Source organism: Phocoena sinus, chromosome 13 (genome assembly GCF_008692025.1).
Source record: "Phocoena sinus isolate mPhoSin1 chromosome 13, mPhoSin1.pri, whole genome shotgun sequence".
Taxonomy (NCBI): domain Eukaryota; kingdom Metazoa; phylum Chordata; class Mammalia; order Artiodactyla; family Phocoenidae; genus Phocoena; species Phocoena sinus.
Genome location: NC_045775.1, coordinates 5,984,720 through 6,004,436, shown reverse-complemented (window position 1 = coordinate 6,004,436; position 19,717 = coordinate 5,984,720). Strand labels below are relative to the sequence as shown.

The 19,717-nt window shown below is 45.1% G+C and overlaps 1 protein-coding gene across 1 annotated transcript; it reads right to left on the bottom strand.

Moving 5' to 3' along the window:
- Positions 1-16,451: 16,451 nt before the first annotated feature.
- On the bottom strand, positions 16,452-18,888 carry ID2 (inhibitor of DNA binding 2). Its single transcript, XM_032653553.1, has 3 exons — positions 18,385-18,888; positions 17,990-18,053; positions 16,452-17,216 (listed from the first exon to the last, which is right to left on the bottom strand). The coding sequence occupies exons 1-2, from the start codon at positions 18,730-18,732 to the stop codon at positions 17,997-17,999; spliced, it is 405 nt and encodes a 134-aa protein (XP_032509444.1). The 5' UTR covers positions 18,733-18,888; the 3' UTR covers positions 16,452-17,216; positions 17,990-17,996.
- Positions 18,889-19,717: the final 829 nt, after the last annotated feature.

Below are 19,717 nucleotides of genomic sequence, written 5' to 3'. Positions count from 1 at the left end.
AAGGAGACTGAGACGCAGACGTTTAACTTTGACATGACAACAATGCGTTAGGTTTTTGTAGCCGTTCCCTAAACTATTGCTATTATTGTCATTATCTTAATTTTGAGAAAACTGAAGATTTGGGAGTTTGAGAGCCCTCTTTCCCTCCCACCCCCAAGGTCACTTGGCTAGTAAACAGAACAAAGACACCAACCCTGGTTTTTTGACTCCAAATCTGATAATTTTTCCAACACGGTGCCGACTTCATTTCTGCCAGTACCCATCACTCTGTCCTACGTGGGTCTGTGGTGCTTCTGTTTTCCATATTCCATTGTTGTAGAAAATGTTAGTGGAGAGTATTAAACACATCTGAGTCTTCAGGCTCTGAGAATGTGTCCTGGGTTTTCCCACGGAAGCTCTATCTCCTTCTTCCGTCCTCTCCCCGTGAACCCTGCAGCCGCAGTGCCACGCAGTAAAGGAGTCCAGATCTGCAGGCCATCTGGGCCTTTATTTAAATCCTTGTGTATCTTGAAACGAACCCTCTGTCTGGCTCTGTTGTCCTCACTGACCAGATCTCCTGAACTGAGCTCTGTCCATCTGGTATAAACATAACCATTGCAGCGTGTTTAAACTGGTGCTGGGGAAGGTGTGTGTGTGTGTGTGTGTGTGTGTGTGTGTGTGTGTGCGTGCGTGCGTGTGTGTGTGCGCGCGTGTGCCCGTGCATGTGTGTATTTAAATGTGACCTTGCCAGATAGCTGATTTGACCCATCACTGAAATGGTGGGTCGGTTGGTCAATACATCACACGTGAAAGAACACAGAAGTGAGTCACAAGGCTGGAGTTATGGACGGCCTGGCTCTGCTGTCTATCCGATGGCCATGTACCTGTCAGCTAGTTTCTTCATCTATTAAAAGTACATGATGGAGCTTCCCTGGTGGCACAGTGGTTGAGAGTCTGCCTGCCGATGCAGGGGACACGGGTTCGTGCCCCGGTCCGGGGAAGATCCCACATGCCGCGGAGCGGCTGGGCCCGTGAGCCGTGACCGCTGAGCCTTCGTGTCCGGAGCCTGTGCTCCGCAACGGGAGAGGCCACAACAGTGAGAGGCCCGCGTACCGCAAAAAAAAAAAAAAAAGTATGTGATGGAGGAAAGAGGGCTTCCTCCCTTGATAATGGGTGCTACTTCCCCACTACCTGTTATATGTTAGTCACTAGCTCCCTAATCTTTGCAATAATATTGAGAAGCAGATACTTTTCCTATCTTACAAATGGGGGACTAAAGCTGAGAGAAGTGAAAAACCTTGCCCAGTGGCTCACAGCCATTATGGGTTAGAGCAGAAATTTGAAGCCAGGTCTAACTAACACTGAGTTAGTGTATCCCCAGCTGTGCCTTTTTGCCCCTCCAGTGATGTATCTGAACTCGGTTTGCAGCCATTTAGGTGATATTGAAGGGATGAACATGAGCACGTAGAGTGAGAAGTCTTTCTGGTCGATTAGTCCAGCCCCTCAAGTTTACAGATGAGGAAATTATACAGTGGTCGTATCATTACAAATATTTTGGTGCTACATAGGATGCTTTGCTTTCACCCCACTTTTAGCTTCATTTTATCTTTGTCTTAGCTCAGGCTTCTGTAACGAACAAACATAGACTTACCATAGGCTTATAAATAACAGAAATTTATGTCTCATTGTTCTGGGGTTTGGAAGTCCAAGATCAGGATGCCAGCACGGCTGGGTTCTGGTGAGAACCCTCTTCCAAGTTACAGACTGCTGACTGCTCCTTGTGTCGTGGTGTGGCAGAGAGCAGGGTTAGGGGAGGAAGTGAGCTCTCCCGTGACTTTTATCAGGGCACTAATCCCTGGGGGCTCCACCCCATGACCTCACCTTAGAAGTCTCCCGTGTGTGTCTCTTCTCGAAGTACCCCTCAAATACCACTCTCTTGCCTTTGTGATAATCATTTCCTTGCTTACCTTTATGCTTTTGCCACTTATGTACGTATGTATCCTTGAACAATTTTACCTGGTTTTGAGCTCATATCAATAAAATCATACTGTTAGTGTCTATCCTTGACTTGCTTCTTTCATTAAACGCTGTCTGTGTGGTTTATCCCTGGTGATGTACATAGTTGCCATTCATTAACTTTCCACTGCAGAAGAGTATTCTGTTATATAAACATGTATAACGTATCTATTTACCTTATTGGATGTTGGGTTGTTTCCAGTTTTTATTGCAAGGTTTGTATGAATAAGCGTTACATGTCTCCTGTTGTACATGTGCAAGGGTTTGGAGTTTTTATTACAAATTTCTGGATTTGAGTTATTTTTAAAGACACGTGTTTCTGCCATCAGAAGAAAAGTGCAGAAAGAAAAGACTCTTTTGGTTTATCATCTCTCTAAACCTCCCCGGGGCTACCTCTATGTCTGGACTGCTGCAGCAATCGTGAAACCTTAACCAAGGTATCAGGAGCCGGGAGTGAGTGAACACAAGAGACTGTCATTTGGAAACAGACTAAAATCGGGACCTTTTATTTTGGGATGATGCAAGGAGAAAACAGCTGTGATGGAGGCCCTGGCACCCTGATGGGGTGACGGGGAGAACGTGCACGTACCCAGCAAGGCCTAGATTCCGACCTCCCTCTCCTCCGGCGCCAGCTGAAAGTTCCCACCCAGATGTCGGCCGTCGCCTCACGTACAGCTTGCCTAAAACAGAGCTCAAAGCTGTCCCCCAGACCAGCTCTCCCGCTGCGGTTGCCTCCTTGTCACTGGCGCCATAATTATCTCCGTTACTCAGGCTCAGAAACTGAGTCAATCTTCACTTCCTCTCTCTCTCCCATCCCCTCGCCCCGTCAGTCACCGGGCTCTTAGCTCCTCTCCGTAGTGTCTCTCCAGATCATCCCCTTAGGGTCCCTCCACCTTGAATCTAGCCACCACCGTCGCCTGCCTCTCCCCTCTCCCCTCTCCATTCCTGCCCACGAATGCCAGTGGGGCCTCTGAAACGCAGAGTTCACCTCCGGCTCATTAGTGGCGATGACTCCCCCGTCATTCAAAGTATCCAACTCTAGTAATCTTGGATGGACATTCAAGGCCCTTCAAAGTATGGTCCCAGTTTATTCCTGTGCAAATCGATTTCTAAGCTAAAGTTGTCCGTTTACCTTGTTTTTCCTGAATACTACAAGGATCTTCAGGAAACTAGCTTCACAGACGGTCCTTATTTTTGTGAGTTTGTCCTCACTTCCTCCCGTGCTCAGGCGCGTGCCCTTTTCTTCCTCACATGCTGTACTTTCTTGGCACAATATCTTCTATTGAAGTGTAATTGTCTGGGGTATCCTTTAAAGCTTATTGCAACCCAAGGGAGCGTCCACTTGTACCTTTGTGCACGCAGCCACCGCAAGGCACTGGGCCAAAGGTCAAACTTGAACTTGGTGGTTAGCAAGTTAACGGAATTTATTACTGAAAGAGCTGCAATAAGTTGAAAGATAATTGAATCTCAAGAATTTTAGAAAAATCTAATGAATGATAAGCGATTAAGAATGTTATTGCATAACTTATGGAAGCCCAAGAGTCGAGCTTTAGCAACATACAGGAGCATAGAGCTCTCCAAAGAGACCTTAAAAGATTCAAGTCTTAACACCCTTAATTTGTAAATTAAAAATGGGACTCAGAGTGTTTTCCAGCGTGTTGCAACTTGTTTTGACTTGCAGCAGCATTAATCTCAACATTGTCTAAATTAATCTTGTTCTAGCAGCCTTGAAAAAAATAGAAGAATGTATTATTATGCACTGGCTTAAAAGGAATTACCACTATTTGGAGCAAAGACTATCAAAGATTATGTGAAGTCAAATTTTCATGTAAAATTTCAATAGACAAAGAGCGATTTGATTGGAATGAAATGACATCAAAAGTGAGACTGTGGCCTTGAAAATTAAACAATGTATAGAAGATATTGATGACTAGCCAAGTAAGCGTCAGTCACTTACACGATCATGAAAAAGGTAAGAGCCGTGACTACAGCAGTGTGACAAGGGCTGGGGAAAGAAGTAACTTCGGGGAGCCAGTCACGTATTCTGAAAGACAACTTGAACACAAGGTAAGACTTTAAAATCTGTACCATGAATTCGAATGACAAGTGGAGAAATCAAAGGCTTAGCATTTGTTCTGGTCTTTCAAAGGAAACTGGACAAAAATAGCATGGATTTGAGGAAAACAGTAATTGGCGATGAAAGGTGGTGTTTTCTCTGTGACCCAGAAACAAAGTGTCAGAGTTTGCACTGGAAAATTACAACATTCCCAATATCCCCAAAAGTGCACATGTCAAAGTCACAAATAAAAGGCCCGTTGCTTTGTCCCTCAGCCATCTGTGGAACGTTCAAACCCGGGGGTCAAGAGTCCATCCAGCTCGTCACACACGTGTGCTGACGGTCCATAGGGTGCCCACAAAGCAGAGAGTTGCACAGGGCCTGCGGCCTCACCACATCCAGGATCCAGTTGAAAGGGGGCTTTCTGAGAAACAGTGTCTGGCCAAAATCGGTTACCAGATGTATCACTTAGTTCAGCCTTTCCCTTGGGATGTTTGTGGAAGGCTGGTTAGGTGAGGATGTTGGCAGATATTACACGAAAAACTGGATATTTGGTCCAATAAGTTTAGTAAGTCCAATCAAATAGTTTTTTAAAAAATTTAATTTAATTTTATACAGCCGGTTCTTATTAGTTATCCATTTTATACATATTAGTTTCTACATGTCAATCCCAATCCCAGTTCATCCCCCCACCCCACCCCCACCCTGCCTTCCCCCCCTTGGTGTCCATACATTTGTTCTCTACATCTGTGTCTCTATTTCTGCCTTGCAAACAGGTTCATCTGTACCATTTTTCTAGATTCCACATATATGCGTTAATATACGATATTTGTTTTTCTGACTTACTTCATTCTGTATGACAGTCTCTAGGTTTTTTTGTTATACAGTTTCTTAGAGCTTTCCATGTATATTTTGAAACTCCAAGAAAAGAAAATGATGTGCAATCTCTTCCAAATATATCCCACCCCAAATCCTTTTTACCCCAAGCAATGTGTAGGACAGTATTCCATCCTGTAAAGGGCCTTGCTTAATTAAGGCCCTTTCCTCCAAAGGACTTCTGGAAATATCAGTAAAGCAAATCCACCATTGAGCACATTAAAAAAAAAAGGATGGGGTTCCTGTTTAAATGATTCCAGAGGAGGAGAGCCACCCGAGGCTGGTCTTCAGAGCGAAGACACTCATTTGGTTAAGTCTAAGTACTCGCGCTTTCTGTTTACTAGTTACTTCACTACCAGTCAGGAATGGGAGAATGAACACACGCATCTCTTTCTTCTCCATCCTGACGTATCAACCTGTAAGGTCAAAGAGCTCAGGAAGGAAGATGACAGCAGGGGAGAAGTTTCAACAAATATTGTAATCCAGAAAGGCCAGGGGGGTGAGACTTATCAGAGAAACAATCTATATCCTGGGTGCCTGCCAACAGGCCCCTAAAGAGAAGAGACGTGATGTGTGGGGCCCTCAAACGCCCTGAAAGGCTCTGGGAGCCCAGGGACGCCCCCTGGAGGCAGAGGTGAAAGTGGGATGAAAAATGGGAGGTTGGCTGAAAGTCTTCCAAGGCCATCTAAACCCCCTCCTCCTTTTGTTCCCTAGATCATCTTTGGGGAAATGTTCAAGCCCAGTGATTCCCCGTTCTTTGCTACCAATAAAATGGAAGCTAGATGTAATTGAGTTGTCACGGGGTAGAATACTAAAAATAAAGTTTGATAATGAATTGCTACATAGTTTCTAGCATATAACTTGGAAGAAGTTATGAAAGAATGACGTTCTATCAAAACAGCTTCCAATTCCATCTACTTCTTTGTGTGAGTGAGGTTTCCTGGCACTTAAAGCTATTCAAACAAAAATACCAGGATTAAAATTCATGCTGAACTCTGGCTCGTTCTATACAAAAGTAACATTCATCCACGGATACCTAAAATAATTGAAAATATCATTAAGAAATGTATTTCCTGTAAAACATTATCTTAATGTTTATAAAAATGTTAAAAGGATTTAAACATGAAGAAGGATTTGTGATAACTGGAAACAAAAATGTTTATAATTTCAATATATATGTTCTTTTGCAGAAAGGCATAATATGGTAATAAATGATTTTTAAATGCAAACATATATTACATTAGAACAAAATTTTGTGGGAGAAGTAGATAGAAATACTAGTTCAGGGAGAAAAAGAAACTGTGAAATTTTTGACTTCTAAAGAAGAAATGGTTCTTGTATTTTAAATATGGTTAATCACAGCTATCAAATTGCACCGATACTCCAGGAGACACACTTAAGAGAATACTGCAATGAATTTGTGTGAGAATTTATTTTGCAAACTTATTACAAAAATTTAAGTGACAACTAAAAACTGTGTGAGCACAGAGATGGTTTTTCAAAATCCTTTAAGGAGGTTATACCAAAAAAAAAATGTGGAGATTATAATTCTTAGACTGTGTGACATTTCACCTCTTCAGATCATGTTCATGTTATCCATTGCTGTGTAAGGAATCACCCCAAACTGATTGGCAAAAACCGCAACAATTATATATATTTTAAATAAATAAATAAATAAATAAATAATATATATAAAATAAATATTTTTATCACAGTCCTGGGATTGACTAGCTCAGCCAAGTGTTCCTACTTAGGGTCTCCCATGCAGTTGTGGTCAGATGGTGGCAGGGCCGGAGGCCTCTCAAAGGCTTTCTTGCTCACAGATCTGATGGGTGACATGGTGGCAGCTGGGGAGGCAGCTGTAAGTGCAAAACCCCTACACAGGTTCTCTCTCTGCAGCTTGGGCTTCCTCACAAAATGGCAGCTACATACCCAGGATGAATGTCCTGAGACTGAGAGAGAGAGGGTATCAGGCAGAAGTTATATCACCTCTTATGACCTAGCCCTGGAATTCACAGAGCTCCTCTGCTGTTGCATTCACAAAGTCCAGCCCAGGTTCAGGGCCAGGAGACAGACTCCACCTCTTGTTGCAGGAGTGACAAAGTTCTAGAAGAGCACGTGGGTCCAGGAATGTTTTTGCAGTCAGTTTTGGAAAATACAAACTGTCACGGATCACCACAGGGATAAGGAAGACAAATAAATCCTCTCCTGTGATTCTGTCACGGCAGAAAAATGGATGGAAAAATAGCTCTTTTACACGCTGGATGCGTCCATCCTGATTTTAGAGAGCCGTTCATCTCCCAGGGCAGGAGAATTACAGGGAGCACTATGGAGCTGAAAGGATCGCTCGCTTTGCTTCTAGTGGGACTGAGACCTAGTTAGTGCACATGCTTGCCCACACCTCCCGGGGCTGGGGGGTGCCAACACCAAGGGTCGAATGCTTGCAGCCTCATCTCCCATGGGCTGCCCAGAAGCTCTGTGTTCCATTCAGTGCCTGTGAGGATTAGTCTGGGGCAAGAAACCGTCTTGGCTGAAAATATTTGAAAAAAAGTAGATATTTTCCCTTAACGTGGAAGCCTTCAACATACTTTTGGTGTGTAATTGCCTCCATTTCCCCCCCCCCCCAGAATGATTTTCTTCCTTGGGAAATGTCAGTTAAAATTTACACCCTTACTGTAGTGAAAAAGATGTAAAAAATAGAAATGGCTTTCTTTTCAGACATTGTCACTATCTCTCTCTTGCATATGGCTTCCAGTAAGAGTTTTTTTTTTTTTTTCCTCCTATTTCACTGATGGTTTGGCTATGGAATCTCAGAAAACTTGGGCTCTTGCCTATAACTAAGAATGTAAAGGCCTTACACAGAAAATGTTGAAGTATATAAGAATCAATATATACTATTTTTAGATTGCATATCAACATAAGACTTAAAATTCAAGTCCCTTGTCTTAATCTAGATGCCACACAAAAGCTACCTCCTTCCTGTGTATAAAGGTGTGGAAATGGCCCAAGGGCTACTTTCAACATGTCCAGAACTTTGGTCCTTTTATCTACTTCAACCGATCACTTGGACTTGAAAGGTGTCACTTTCAATGGTGAGACTGGAGAACACTATCAGTTGTATATAATAAGTTTCCAGTAATTAAAATACATATTATGATAGCTGGGCAGGGGGAAGGAAGAACTGAATCTTATCCTTGGCTGTTATACCTTGCCATTCCATTTATCAATAGAATAATCATCTCAAGTCCAAAATATTTAATAGTATGGTTTCCTATCTCTATCTATCTAGCTAGCTAGCTAGTCTTTTAGATATGCCCAAATTATCCCTCCCGTTGTAGAAGTGAAAATATTATTTACCTCGCTTCGAGGTTCTGCTTATAGCCAGGTATTGAATCAGGTGGGAATAATATTGGGGAAAAGTAAAATGATCCAATGAGTTGTGATGCTCTACGATGTGTGGTTACTTAATATGCTATTTTTTCTTGAGTTCAAAAAACCAAGTTAGTTGTGGTCTTGTTAATAAGTTTAAAATGTATTGGCTGCAACTGAAAGATACACATGTAGTCCATTGACATCTAGACATCTTATCAGCTGGAGGAAATGCCAGCATAGTTCCTAAATTGAGAGTTTTAGTGACACAGCAAGATAGACTGGAGGAGTCACACGGCCAAAATTATCACTGCCATTTCCACCAAATGTTTCCAAGGAACTTCTAAAATGGTGCCTGTGGTAGGAAGTTGGCCATTTCCTCCTTTTGGGACCTCCGGATTCCAGCTCCTGCCCAGACTGTGCGTTCTCTCTACTGTCACCAGCAGCAAAGGAATCAGGACCCCCAGGCTGGCTCTGATCCTACCCCACCCCCTCAGCCAACATTCTTAATAAAAAGACCTTGTAGCCACTCTCCAAGATGGCCCCAGGGACCCCACCTTCTGCTGTTCACACCCACACCCTGGTGGTCCCCTCTCTTTGTACCCGGGTTGGTCTGTGTGACCGGAGGTGGTGGTCCGTCACTTCCGAGATTTGGTGAGTCAAGGCTGCAGCTTCTGTCTTGGACATTGTCTCCCTGCCTCGCCCTGGGGGAAGCCAGCTGCCCTGCTGTGAGCAGCCCTACGGAGAGGTCCCAGGGTCTCTGGCCAAAAGCCGGTGAGGAACAGAGGCAACCACACAAGGGAGTCTGGAAGCTGATTCTCCAGCGCTGGCAGCCTTGAGTCAAGAGTCTTGGTCCAGAGCCACCGAGCAAAGCCACTCCTGATTCCCGACCCTCGGAAACCGTACAAGGTAAGAAACACTTGCTGTCTTAAGCTGCTAAGTTTTGGGGTGCTTACTTATGCAGCAATATAGGACCAATATATCACTAAAATTCTATTTTATTTATTTTTTGCTGTTTATTAATTTATCTTTAAAGTTTTATTTCATATTGGAGCATAGTTGATAAACAACATTGGGTTAGTTTCAGGTGTACAGCAAAGTGATTCAGTTATACATATACATGTATTTATTCTTTTTCAAATTCTTTTCCCATTTATGTTATTACAGAATATCGAGTAGAGTTCCCTGTGCTATACAGTGGGTCCTTGCTGGTTATCTATTTTACATATAGCGGTGTGTACATGTGAATCTCAAACTCCCAATCTATCCCTCCCCCCCATCCTTCCCCCGCGGTAACCATATGTTCGTTCTCTATGAGTCTGTTTCTGTTTTGTTAATAAGTTCATTTGTATCATTTTTTGAGATTCCTCATATAATTGATATCATATGGTATTTCAATTTTGCTAGATATCATCCAATTCCTCTGCACAGGGGTTGTACCACTTTATTATCAACGATGTACAGGATTTGTCAACACAGTACGTGGCCACTTTTGGACTTTCGTCCGTCTGCTGGGTGAGAACTGATATCTCATGTCGTATCCATGTGCACTTATTATGAATGAAGTTGTCTATCGTTGTATGTTTACAGGCCACTCCATTACTTCATCCGTGACCTCTTTGTCCTGTGTTGTTGAACTTTCTCTTCTCAGGTTTTATATCTGTGTGGCCTGCCAGCTTGACTGAAGGCTTGTCTACTATTTAGACATGTCTAATGTTCAAGCTCAGGTGGTTTGCTCACTCCCCTCCACTGCCACGACCCTCAGTAAAGTCTGTCCTGTGTTGGATCTCCTCGTTCTATCCTCTGTGTCTCTGGCCTTGATTTCATATTTGTGATATCTTTATCTCTTTGTGCTACGTTCTGGGATACTGCCTCAGATCTGTCTCCCACGTAACATAAAATTTACCACCTTAAGTACATTTAAGTGTATAGTTCAGTGGTGCTGAGTACATCCATATCGTGCAGCCACCACCACCATCCATCTGCGGAACTCTTTTCATCTTGCAAAATGGAAATCTTATACCCATTAAACAATAACTCCCTCTTTTCCCCTCCCCCAAGCCCCTGTCACCCACCCTCCTTCCTTTCTGTCTCTATGATTCTGACTACTCTAAGTACTGCATGTAAATGGAATCATACAGCATTTGTCTTTCTGTGACTGACTTATTTCACTTAGCATGCTGTCCTCAAGATTCACCCATGTTGCAGCATGTGTCAGAATTTCCTTCCTTCTTAAGGCTGAGTAACATTCCTTTGTATGTATAGACCACATTTTGCCTTCTATTCATCTGTTGATGGACACGTGGGTTGCTTCCACATTTTAGCTATTGTAAATAATGCTGCTATGAATACAGGCATGCAATATCTCTTTGAGACCTTGCTTCAATTTTTTGGGGTGTATACCCAGAAGTGGAATTGCCGGAACCTACGGTAATTCTATTGTTTAGTTTTGGAGGAGCTGCCATACTGTTTTTCACAGCAGCTGTATCATTTATATTCTCACCGACAGTGCATAAGAATTCCAACTTCTCTACATCTTCCCCAATACTTGCTCTTTTCGGGGGTGGGGAGGAACGGGTTTGGTGCATTTTTTTTTTTTTGGATAGCAGCCATCCTAATGGATGTGAAGTGATAGCTCACTGTGATTCTGATTTGCATTTCCCTAATGATTAGTGATACTGATCATCTTTTCAAGGCTTATTGGCTATTCATATATTTTCTTTGGACAAATGTCTATCCAAGTCCTTTGCCCACTTTTGAATTGGGCTGTTTTTGCTTTTGTGGCGAGTTTTAGAAGCCTTTTATATATTTTTGGATATTAATCCCTTTTATATATTTTGGATATTAATCCCTTAGCAGATATATGACTTGCAAATATTTTATCCCATTCCATAGGTTGCTTTTTCACTCTGTTGATAGCCTCCGTTGATACACAAAATTTTAAATTTTCATGAAGTCCAATTTGTTTATTTTTATTTTATTTTTTTATTATCTTTTTATTAATTTATTTATTTTTGCTGTGTTGGGTCTTCGTTTCTGTGCGAGGGCTTTCTCTAGTTGTGGCAAGCGGGGGCCACTCTTCATCGCAGTGCGCGGGCCTCTCACTATCGCGGCCTCTCTTGTTGTGGAGCACAGGCTCCAGACGCTCAGGCTCAGTAGTTGTGGCTCACGGGCCCAGTTGCTCCGTGGCATGTGGGATCCTCCCAGACCAGGACTCGAACCCGTGTCCCCTGCATTAGCAGGCAGATTCTCAACAAATGCGCCACCAGGGAAGCCCTGTCTATTTTTATTTTATTTTTGCCTGTGCCTTTGGTGTCATGTCCAAGAAATCATTGCTACATCCAGTTTTGTGACGCTTATGCCATATGTTTTCTTCTAAGAGTTTTATAGTTTTGGCTCTTATGTTTGTTGTCTTTAGTGCATTTTGGGTTAATTTTTGTATATGGTGTTAGGTAAGGGTCCAACTTCGTTCTTTTGCATGTGGCTATCCAATATCCCCAGCACCATTTGTTGTAAAGCCTGTCCTTTCCCTATTGGATGGTCTTGGCATCCTTGTTGATCATTTGACCACATATGTGAGAGTTTATTTCTGGGTTCTCTAGCCTATTCCACTGATCGTTATGCCTGTGCTCATGCCAATACCACACTGTTTTGATGACTGGAGCTTTATAGCAAGTTTTGAAATCAGGAACTGTAAGTGCTCCAACTCTGTTCTTCTTTCTCAAGATTGTTTTAGCTTAAGGGTCCCTTAAGATTCCATATGAATTTTAGGATGGATTTTTCTTTTTCTGCAAAAAACACCATTGTGATTTGTCAGGGATTGCCTCAAATCTGTAGATTGCTTTAGGTGGCATTGTCATTTTAACAATATTAAGTTCTCCAATTCATGAGCATGGGATATCTTTCCATTTTTTAATGTCTTCTTTAATTTCTTCAGCAATGTTTTGTACTTTTAATTGTACTAGTCTTTTGCCTCCTTGGTTATGTTAATTCCTAAGTATTTATTCTTTTTTGATGTTATTGTAAATGGAATTGTTTTCTTAATTTCCTTTTCAGATTGTTCAGTGTTAGTGTATAGAAATGCTCCAGTGGTTTTTCATCTGGGTTTTAACTTTTGCATTGTTTTCAATTTCAATAGCTATATCTTGGGATTGTCTTATGTTTTCAATTAGTTCTTTGATTTCTTTAATCATTTTAGTCACTTTCATCCTTTATAGTTCTCTTGTTCCGAATCTTTCTCTCCATTCTATCTACTGATTCTTTCTCACATGGTAAATTGTTTTCCAGTGGTTTAAAAAATTTTTTACTTGTAAACTTACTTTCAGCAAGCCATTAAATATGAGAATTTTGTGCGGTCTGTATGGAGGGCTTTTCTCTCCAGAGAAGTTTTGTATTTGCTACTGCCAAACACCCCAGAAGCATCAACAGCCAGGACCCATTTTTATGTTAATTTATCAGCATTAGCATTTCTGAAACTAACTGGGTAGTATATATTTGAACCCCCATTCCCCATGAGGGCAGATCTACGGCTATGAATTTTCAAGGGAGATATTTCTTTCCCCACCTGAGCTCGGGCTGACAGACAGACTTTCTTACGATCTTCCTGGGCTAGTGAGTAATATTTTATTTTAGTCTATACCTTAGCTGAGGTTGCAGGCCTTCAAGGGTTCTGCGTGGTGGTCTCGGTTGCAATGTCCTGCTTCACATGGTTCAAACCCTTGTTTTCCATTCCTGTTGGGCCCATGCCCCTAACTTGCTGAGCCTGGCACCCTCACCCAGGACGGCCACTCTGAATCAGCTCGCTCCACGGGTCCTCTGCAGGGTTCTCTGACGTTCTTGTGACTTCAGGCTGGTACCCCTCAGAGTGCCTATGTCAGTAGTTGGCACTGAACACAACACCTGCTGCTAAGCTTCTCAGCAGATCTTGCTGCCTCTGTCCCAAATTATCTTTATGATGAAATAGAAGGACATTCAAAGCCTTGTCAGAACCATCTCCAGAAGGACACTCAGAGCCTGGAGGCGCTTCTCCACCAGCAGAGAGCGACAGAAAGGGAAGGGTGGGTGGTGAGTCAGGCTATTTGACTATTTGGGTGGTCCTGGAGCTGTGTGCCCACACTGTGGAGAGCGAGCCCCATAAATAATGATCCTTGAATTTTTTTTAAAAAGCTCCATGGTATAGCTTTTTATTAACAAGAATGCTATTTCCTATTAAATTCAGAAGCCCCTTCTCCATTCCAGTAAAACACTGGGCTGAGTTGCTCTGTCCACTGACTGTTGTGTGCCCTTGTTCACTCAGATCACATATCTGAGTCCAGTTTCTGTAGGATGGAGAGACCACATGTCTGCCCAGCTCTGAGGATTTATCCATGGCTTTGAGGACTAAAAGTAAATGCAATCTGACCCACACATTTATTGTTTGAAGTCAGCGTGACCTTGATTCCAAAATTAGGTAAGGACTGCATAAGATACCACAGCTCAATTTCATTCTCAAAAATTCCAAGTAAAATATTGCCTAACAGAACCCAACAGTGTCTATAAAAAGTAATAATACATCACGTTCAGGTAGGATTTAGTGCAGAAATGTAAAGGTAGTTACCATCAGAAAAATTAGTGTCATACATTAGAGAAATTATATCAATAAATACAGTAAAACTACTCTGCCAAATTCACCCCCCAAATTATGATTTAAGATTCTCAAAAAAAACCTGTAACAATTGAAGGGTTCTTCCTAAAACTGATAAAGACTATATATTACAGCAAAATCCTAGAGCCAGGTCACACATAACAGACAGAGTTTGACCTGTTCTCATTAAGGTCTGGAGTAAGGCAAGGATGCCCACTCTCACTCACCCCTATTTCTTTAACATAACATTGGAGGTCCTGGCTAAGCTTATTAAGTAATTCAGAAATAAAATTAAACAAAAACTTAAGGAAATAGAAGGGAAAACGTTCTGGCTTTCATTGGACTTCACATTTCTTTTTTCTCCACAATCTGGTTATAATCTCTTTGAGGCCCGGGATCATGTCTGATACTTTTATTAAAACCCAGGACAGTACCTACTGCAGAGTTGGTGGTAGATAGTAGTTTGTAAAAGGGGATCGTATCCAAGTTATGAAGTAGTAAAGATGAAATGAGAGTCCCATGTGGAAACGACTGTACACATGCTAGAGAAATAGGCTTTCATGACATCATCATTCATTTTCAAAAGCTTGTGTCTCCCCGGTGATTTCTCCCCTAACTCTCCAGCTGATTAACTCGGGTTCCAAGCCCCCAAGCCCCGGGCCCCTTAGACCCCGCTCGCGAACTGCCTTCTTCGCGCCAGCCAGCAGGTGGCGCTCGGCCTCCACCGGCCGGACCCCGAAGGGCCGCCCGGGCTCCGCCGCGAAAAGTCCCCTCCGAAGGGTGCCTCTTTCCCTTGACGCTGCTGCTACTCTAGGTCGTCGTCCAAAACTTGCAAACGGTCCCCCGCTCCCAGTGACAGTGCAGCTGTCGAAAGGCCCCGCCCCGGCCACACAGCTTCCCCCGCAAAGCCAGGGAGCCCGTGCACGAGACCCTCCGCCGGGGTCAGATCCCCTCGCCATCTGAGCCGACCACGAGAGGGTCACCGAGGCTGGGGGCAACCCGGGGCTGGCGTCTGCGCAGTCCCCCCGCCTCCCCGCCCAGAGGAAAGGACGGGGGTGGGCAGCGACCTGTCCTCCCTCCTCCCCCCCTTGTCCCACCCGGGTTCAGCCCCACGCAGGGTGGCCTGTGGTGCAGGGCGCCGAAGGGGGCTGACGACAGGTGGACGGACGTCAGGCGACAGGCCTGAAGGGAGGCGTGGGTCTGGTGACCTGCTGCGCCCAGGTGCCACAGCCAGAGCCCGCTTCCCTGGGGGTATGATTATCAACAACAACGACGGCCCTGGTACTGCGCCCGGATCAAAGGACGGGCCCACCTGCGGACTAGCATGATGTCCACGACGGGGATGACGGGCAGGGCGCGGGTGATGTCCAGAGCTGCCCTGGCCGGCTGCAGGGCGCCAGCCCAAGAGGAAGGAGGCTCCAGGGCTGGGACCGCTGCCGAGGATGCGGGAACGTGGCAGGGTTCGAGCTAAGATCCCCAGGCTGCCTCTCTCCCCATCCTCCACCCCTACCCGGCGCTCACTGCTCACTGGTGATAGATTCAGTGTCAGGGCCGAAACACCGCAGCCGCCAGGTCAGACTCGGTGGCGCCACCCGGCACCTGCTCGGCTGGGCCTGAGAAAGTGGCCACAGGTGAGACACCTATCCTCGCCTGCCTGTCCTCCAGCTTCCTTCTCCCAGTTCCAGTCCTCCCGGGACCAGGCTTCCAGAACCTGCCCTCCTCCCCTCACACCCCTGCGGAAGTGTCTTCCAATTTGAGAATATAAATATACGTACACGTATGAATTTTAAACACGTATCTATACTAACTATATATTTTAAAGCCGGGTCCAAAGGTTGCCACGTGAGGGCTGCAGTGGAAACAGCCGGCTGATACCCAGTCCTCGCCTGGGCAGGCAGTGCGGCGGCGCAGTCAAGGGTGAAGGGCGGTTTAATAGCCACCTGTCTCGGAACGTGGGCCCCGTCCTTCTCGGCACAGGGGCAGCGCGCAGAGGCTGGCGCTCAGGGCCGGTTACAGCGGAATTCCCAGGGCAAAGGGTCATAAGGAGACAGGGGCACTGAGGGGTTTTTTTTTTGCCCTTCCTCTAAATCTTAAAATCACGTTCTGAATTCCATGGAGTCTTTTGTCTTCTGATTCACAGCAGTTTCATTTACTCCAGAAGTGTCTTGACATCTACAGACACGTAGGCCTCCAGAGTCCACATTTATTTGAATGGTCTACCTCTCAGGAGTCACCACCACAGCAATTCCTTGGTTTGAAACCCAACCCCAAAGCAGAGAACTAATTTTTCCTTGACGGACTTAGAGAAACTTCTGGGTTTATAAACTTCCCGGCCCCTGTCAGCTCTCCTAAAAAGCAGCAGCGGCCCTTTGCCCCTAAGCGATAGCCCTGACCACACATCCGATAAGGCACTTCTCAGCACACAGGTTTCCAACACTTAGGGGGTGATAGAAGGGATGAAGGAGGAGGGGTTAAATAAAATGGCGCGATAGAGACAGAAAGAGAATCTTAAAAATCATTCAGAGTCAGGTATTGACTTCAGACATGTTTATTATAATCTTATACAGTCTACATAAATTTGAACTTGTATTTATTTGGGTTCAGTTATATAACATAGCATAATAAAAATCAAAGCACTGGTCCTCTGAAATAAAGCAGGCAATCACCATTCAATAAACACACTTGATTTATTTTGTATAAAAGGGTTAAGTTTACAACTAAACTTTTATAAAAAGTTTAGCATGAATAAGTACATCATTACACTTTGTATGCAGAAATATACATTTCTGCCACTGTACAAGAAAACTCTAATTAAAGAGCTCACAAGGTTTCACTCAATATATATATATTTATATATAAACATATACACAGCATTCAGTAGGCTTGCGTCAAAAAGGTAATTTCTGACCGAAAGACTTCATTTAAGTAACTGAATACTGGATCCTTCTGAAATTCACGCTCCACCTTTGAAAAAAGGCAAAGTCTGCTTAAATTGGGCAATTCCTTGTGATTTTAACGTTTTTGCTCCCCATGGTGGGAATAGTATATAAAGAAAACCTTCCAACTGCAGAAAGGGCATTTAAAAGTCTCTTTCATAAATAACTAATATCACAGTCCATGTCAGAAAACACCCTGGGGAAGTTGATCATCCTTAGTTTTCCTTCCATTTTTAGAAAAGGTCCCTTTGACTTGTTCTCCTTGGGAAAGGGTTGGAAAGTGAGTTCAGCGCCTTAAAGAGCCCGTGGAGTTGTTGTTATTATTGTGCAAAGGAAACAAAAAGTCAGCGCCTGCAAAAGACTGGGAGAGCAGGGGGTGTTAGGAGATTTTAACCTAAGGACAGAGGCGGCAGACTGGTGCCAGGAGGAAGCCGCAGTCTGAACACTTAACCCAACACTCAAACGTTGGGCAAACCCCGGCGTCCAGATGCAACACACACACTCGGCCTGGACAGCGCAAATTCAACATTAAAACAGCAGAGGCTCGGGGGAAAAGCTTCCCAACGCCATCTCTTATTTGGATCTCCAACGGCAGTGCTCACAGGCGCCAGTCTGCTTCTTGTAACAATTATTTGATTGAAAACAGCCCTTTCGTTAACAGATAGGGAAGTCGGAATCCCACATCACAGGGTCTGAGGCACAGGGCAGCAATGCTCGGGTTAGCTGAATCCCAGAGGGCTGCAGTTTTGGGGAAGGAGGATCCCTATGGAATTTGCGGCGATAAGATTAATTATATGGAGGTTAGTACCTCATAGTACCAGAGCGATAGCAGAAAACAGCCGGAGTATGTTACATGCCCACAGAAGCCAGTACACATTTGTCTCCACCACCTTCCGAGTAAGTTACTGGCATCATTTTTTTTTTTTTAAAGGTAAATGTCGTGGGATTTTGAGTAACAGGAGCTAGAGGCCCCTTCATGTCTAGAGTACGTGTAAACAATGTACTACGTGTAATACAACGAAGTACACATTCATTTACCAAGCCAAAATTTTTACAGATACGCAAGTACACACGCGCGCGCGCGCACACACACTCCAAGCGCCAGTTCAACGCGAGGCACAAGCGAACACTCACCATTTATTCAGCCACAGAGCGCTTTGCTGTCATTTGACATTAACTCAGAAGGGAATTCAGAAGCCTGCGAAAAAGGAGATAAGAGGCACAACGTTAGACAATCTTAAGGAGAAAGGGCCTTTTTTAAAACAGCTTTTTTTTAAACAGCAAGTTCCATTAAATACGTTAATGCTACATTCAGACTCAAAGACAGATGCATTAACAGGTCAGAACTTACCAGTAATTTCACGCACGACTCAATCTACACCATATTTGTAAATAATAATAATAAAGTTATTAGCTCATCAGTAAGTCACCGACTACGGCCGGCCGTCTGGACAATGGCTCTGCCAGGGGCAGCCCAGGCATCACTGGGGGTGCGCGGAAGCGAGTGGGGCATCGGGAGCAGGTCTTACCTGAAAGGACAGGATGCTGATGTCCGTGTTTAGGGTGGTCAGCGGCGTCCTGGACGCCTGGCTCTGCCCGGGCCGCTGGTGGTGCAGGCTGACAATAGTGGGGTGCGAGTCCAGGGCGATCTGCAGGTCCAAGATGTAGTCGATGACGTGCTGCAGGATTTCCATCTTGCTCACCTTCTTGTTCTGGGGGATGCTGGGCACCAGCTCCTTGAGCTTGGAGTAGCAGTCGTTCATGTTATACAGCAGGCTCATCGGGTCGTCCACCGGGGTTTTGCTCCGGGAGATGCCCAGGCTGTGGTCCGAAAGGCTGTTTTTCCTAACGGACCTCACTGGACTGAAGGCTTTCATGCTGATTGCGGGGAATGAGAGACCGGGAGGAGGGAGCGGGCTGCCCCGGAGCTCAGTCCGCCGCCGCCGCCGTCGCTGTCGTCGCCGCCGCCGCCGCCGCCGCCTGCGGATCTACCTGCCCTCGGCACCGGGCTCGGCTCAGAATGAAGCTGAGAGCCCGGCCCGGCGGCTTTTATTAGGGCTCGCCGGGGCAACACGATCCGGCTTCCCTGAGTCCCCATTGGTGGAAGTCAGCGTGTCCATCAGGCCTGACGGGCTCCCTCATTGGCGGACGCAGGCGCGAGGCGAGCGCTCGGTCCTTCCGCGTTCGCAGCCAATCCCCGCGGGGTGGGCGGGGCGGGCGCGAGCCCAGCTCGGGTGGTAAATAGAGTACAGTAAGCGCCGAGCCGGAGGGGAGCGCGGGGGAGCGCGGGGGAGCGGAGGGGAGCACAGGAGAGGGGGAGGACAGGGGAGGAGAGGAGCGGAGAAAAGGGAGAAGGCGGTCGCGGACAGGGTGGGGGAGGGGGAGACGGAGACCCCGGGAATCTAAATGTGCATCTTAATTCTACTCCCAATGGCTAGGCAGGACCCTCCCCTTAAGGTGTCCCCCGACGAAGAAGCCTCTACACCTCGGAGCTCTCAGCATCCCTAAAATCACAGCGACACAGGCTAGGTCTGCACAGCAGAGGGAAAGTCACCACCGTTCCCTGCGCCTCACGGAATGTCATCAAGATAGAAAGCATTTCTGAAGAAAGTGAAAACGCAAATAAGTTTGCCATCGACAAGTGACTTTTGTAGAGTGAGTTCGGTCTCTTAAGATAAGGAAAAGCTTTGTAAAAAACAAAACCAAAAACACCCACGCGCGCATTCAGCGACAGGTTTAGTGTGGGATCGTGCAACCCGGAGTGACGCAGGAGGCATTATTGTAAACTCTGTAAAATGACTACTTATTGGAAACCACGCTGATCGCTAAGGAGCTCTGAGAGGCAAGACTCTGGGTTCCTTT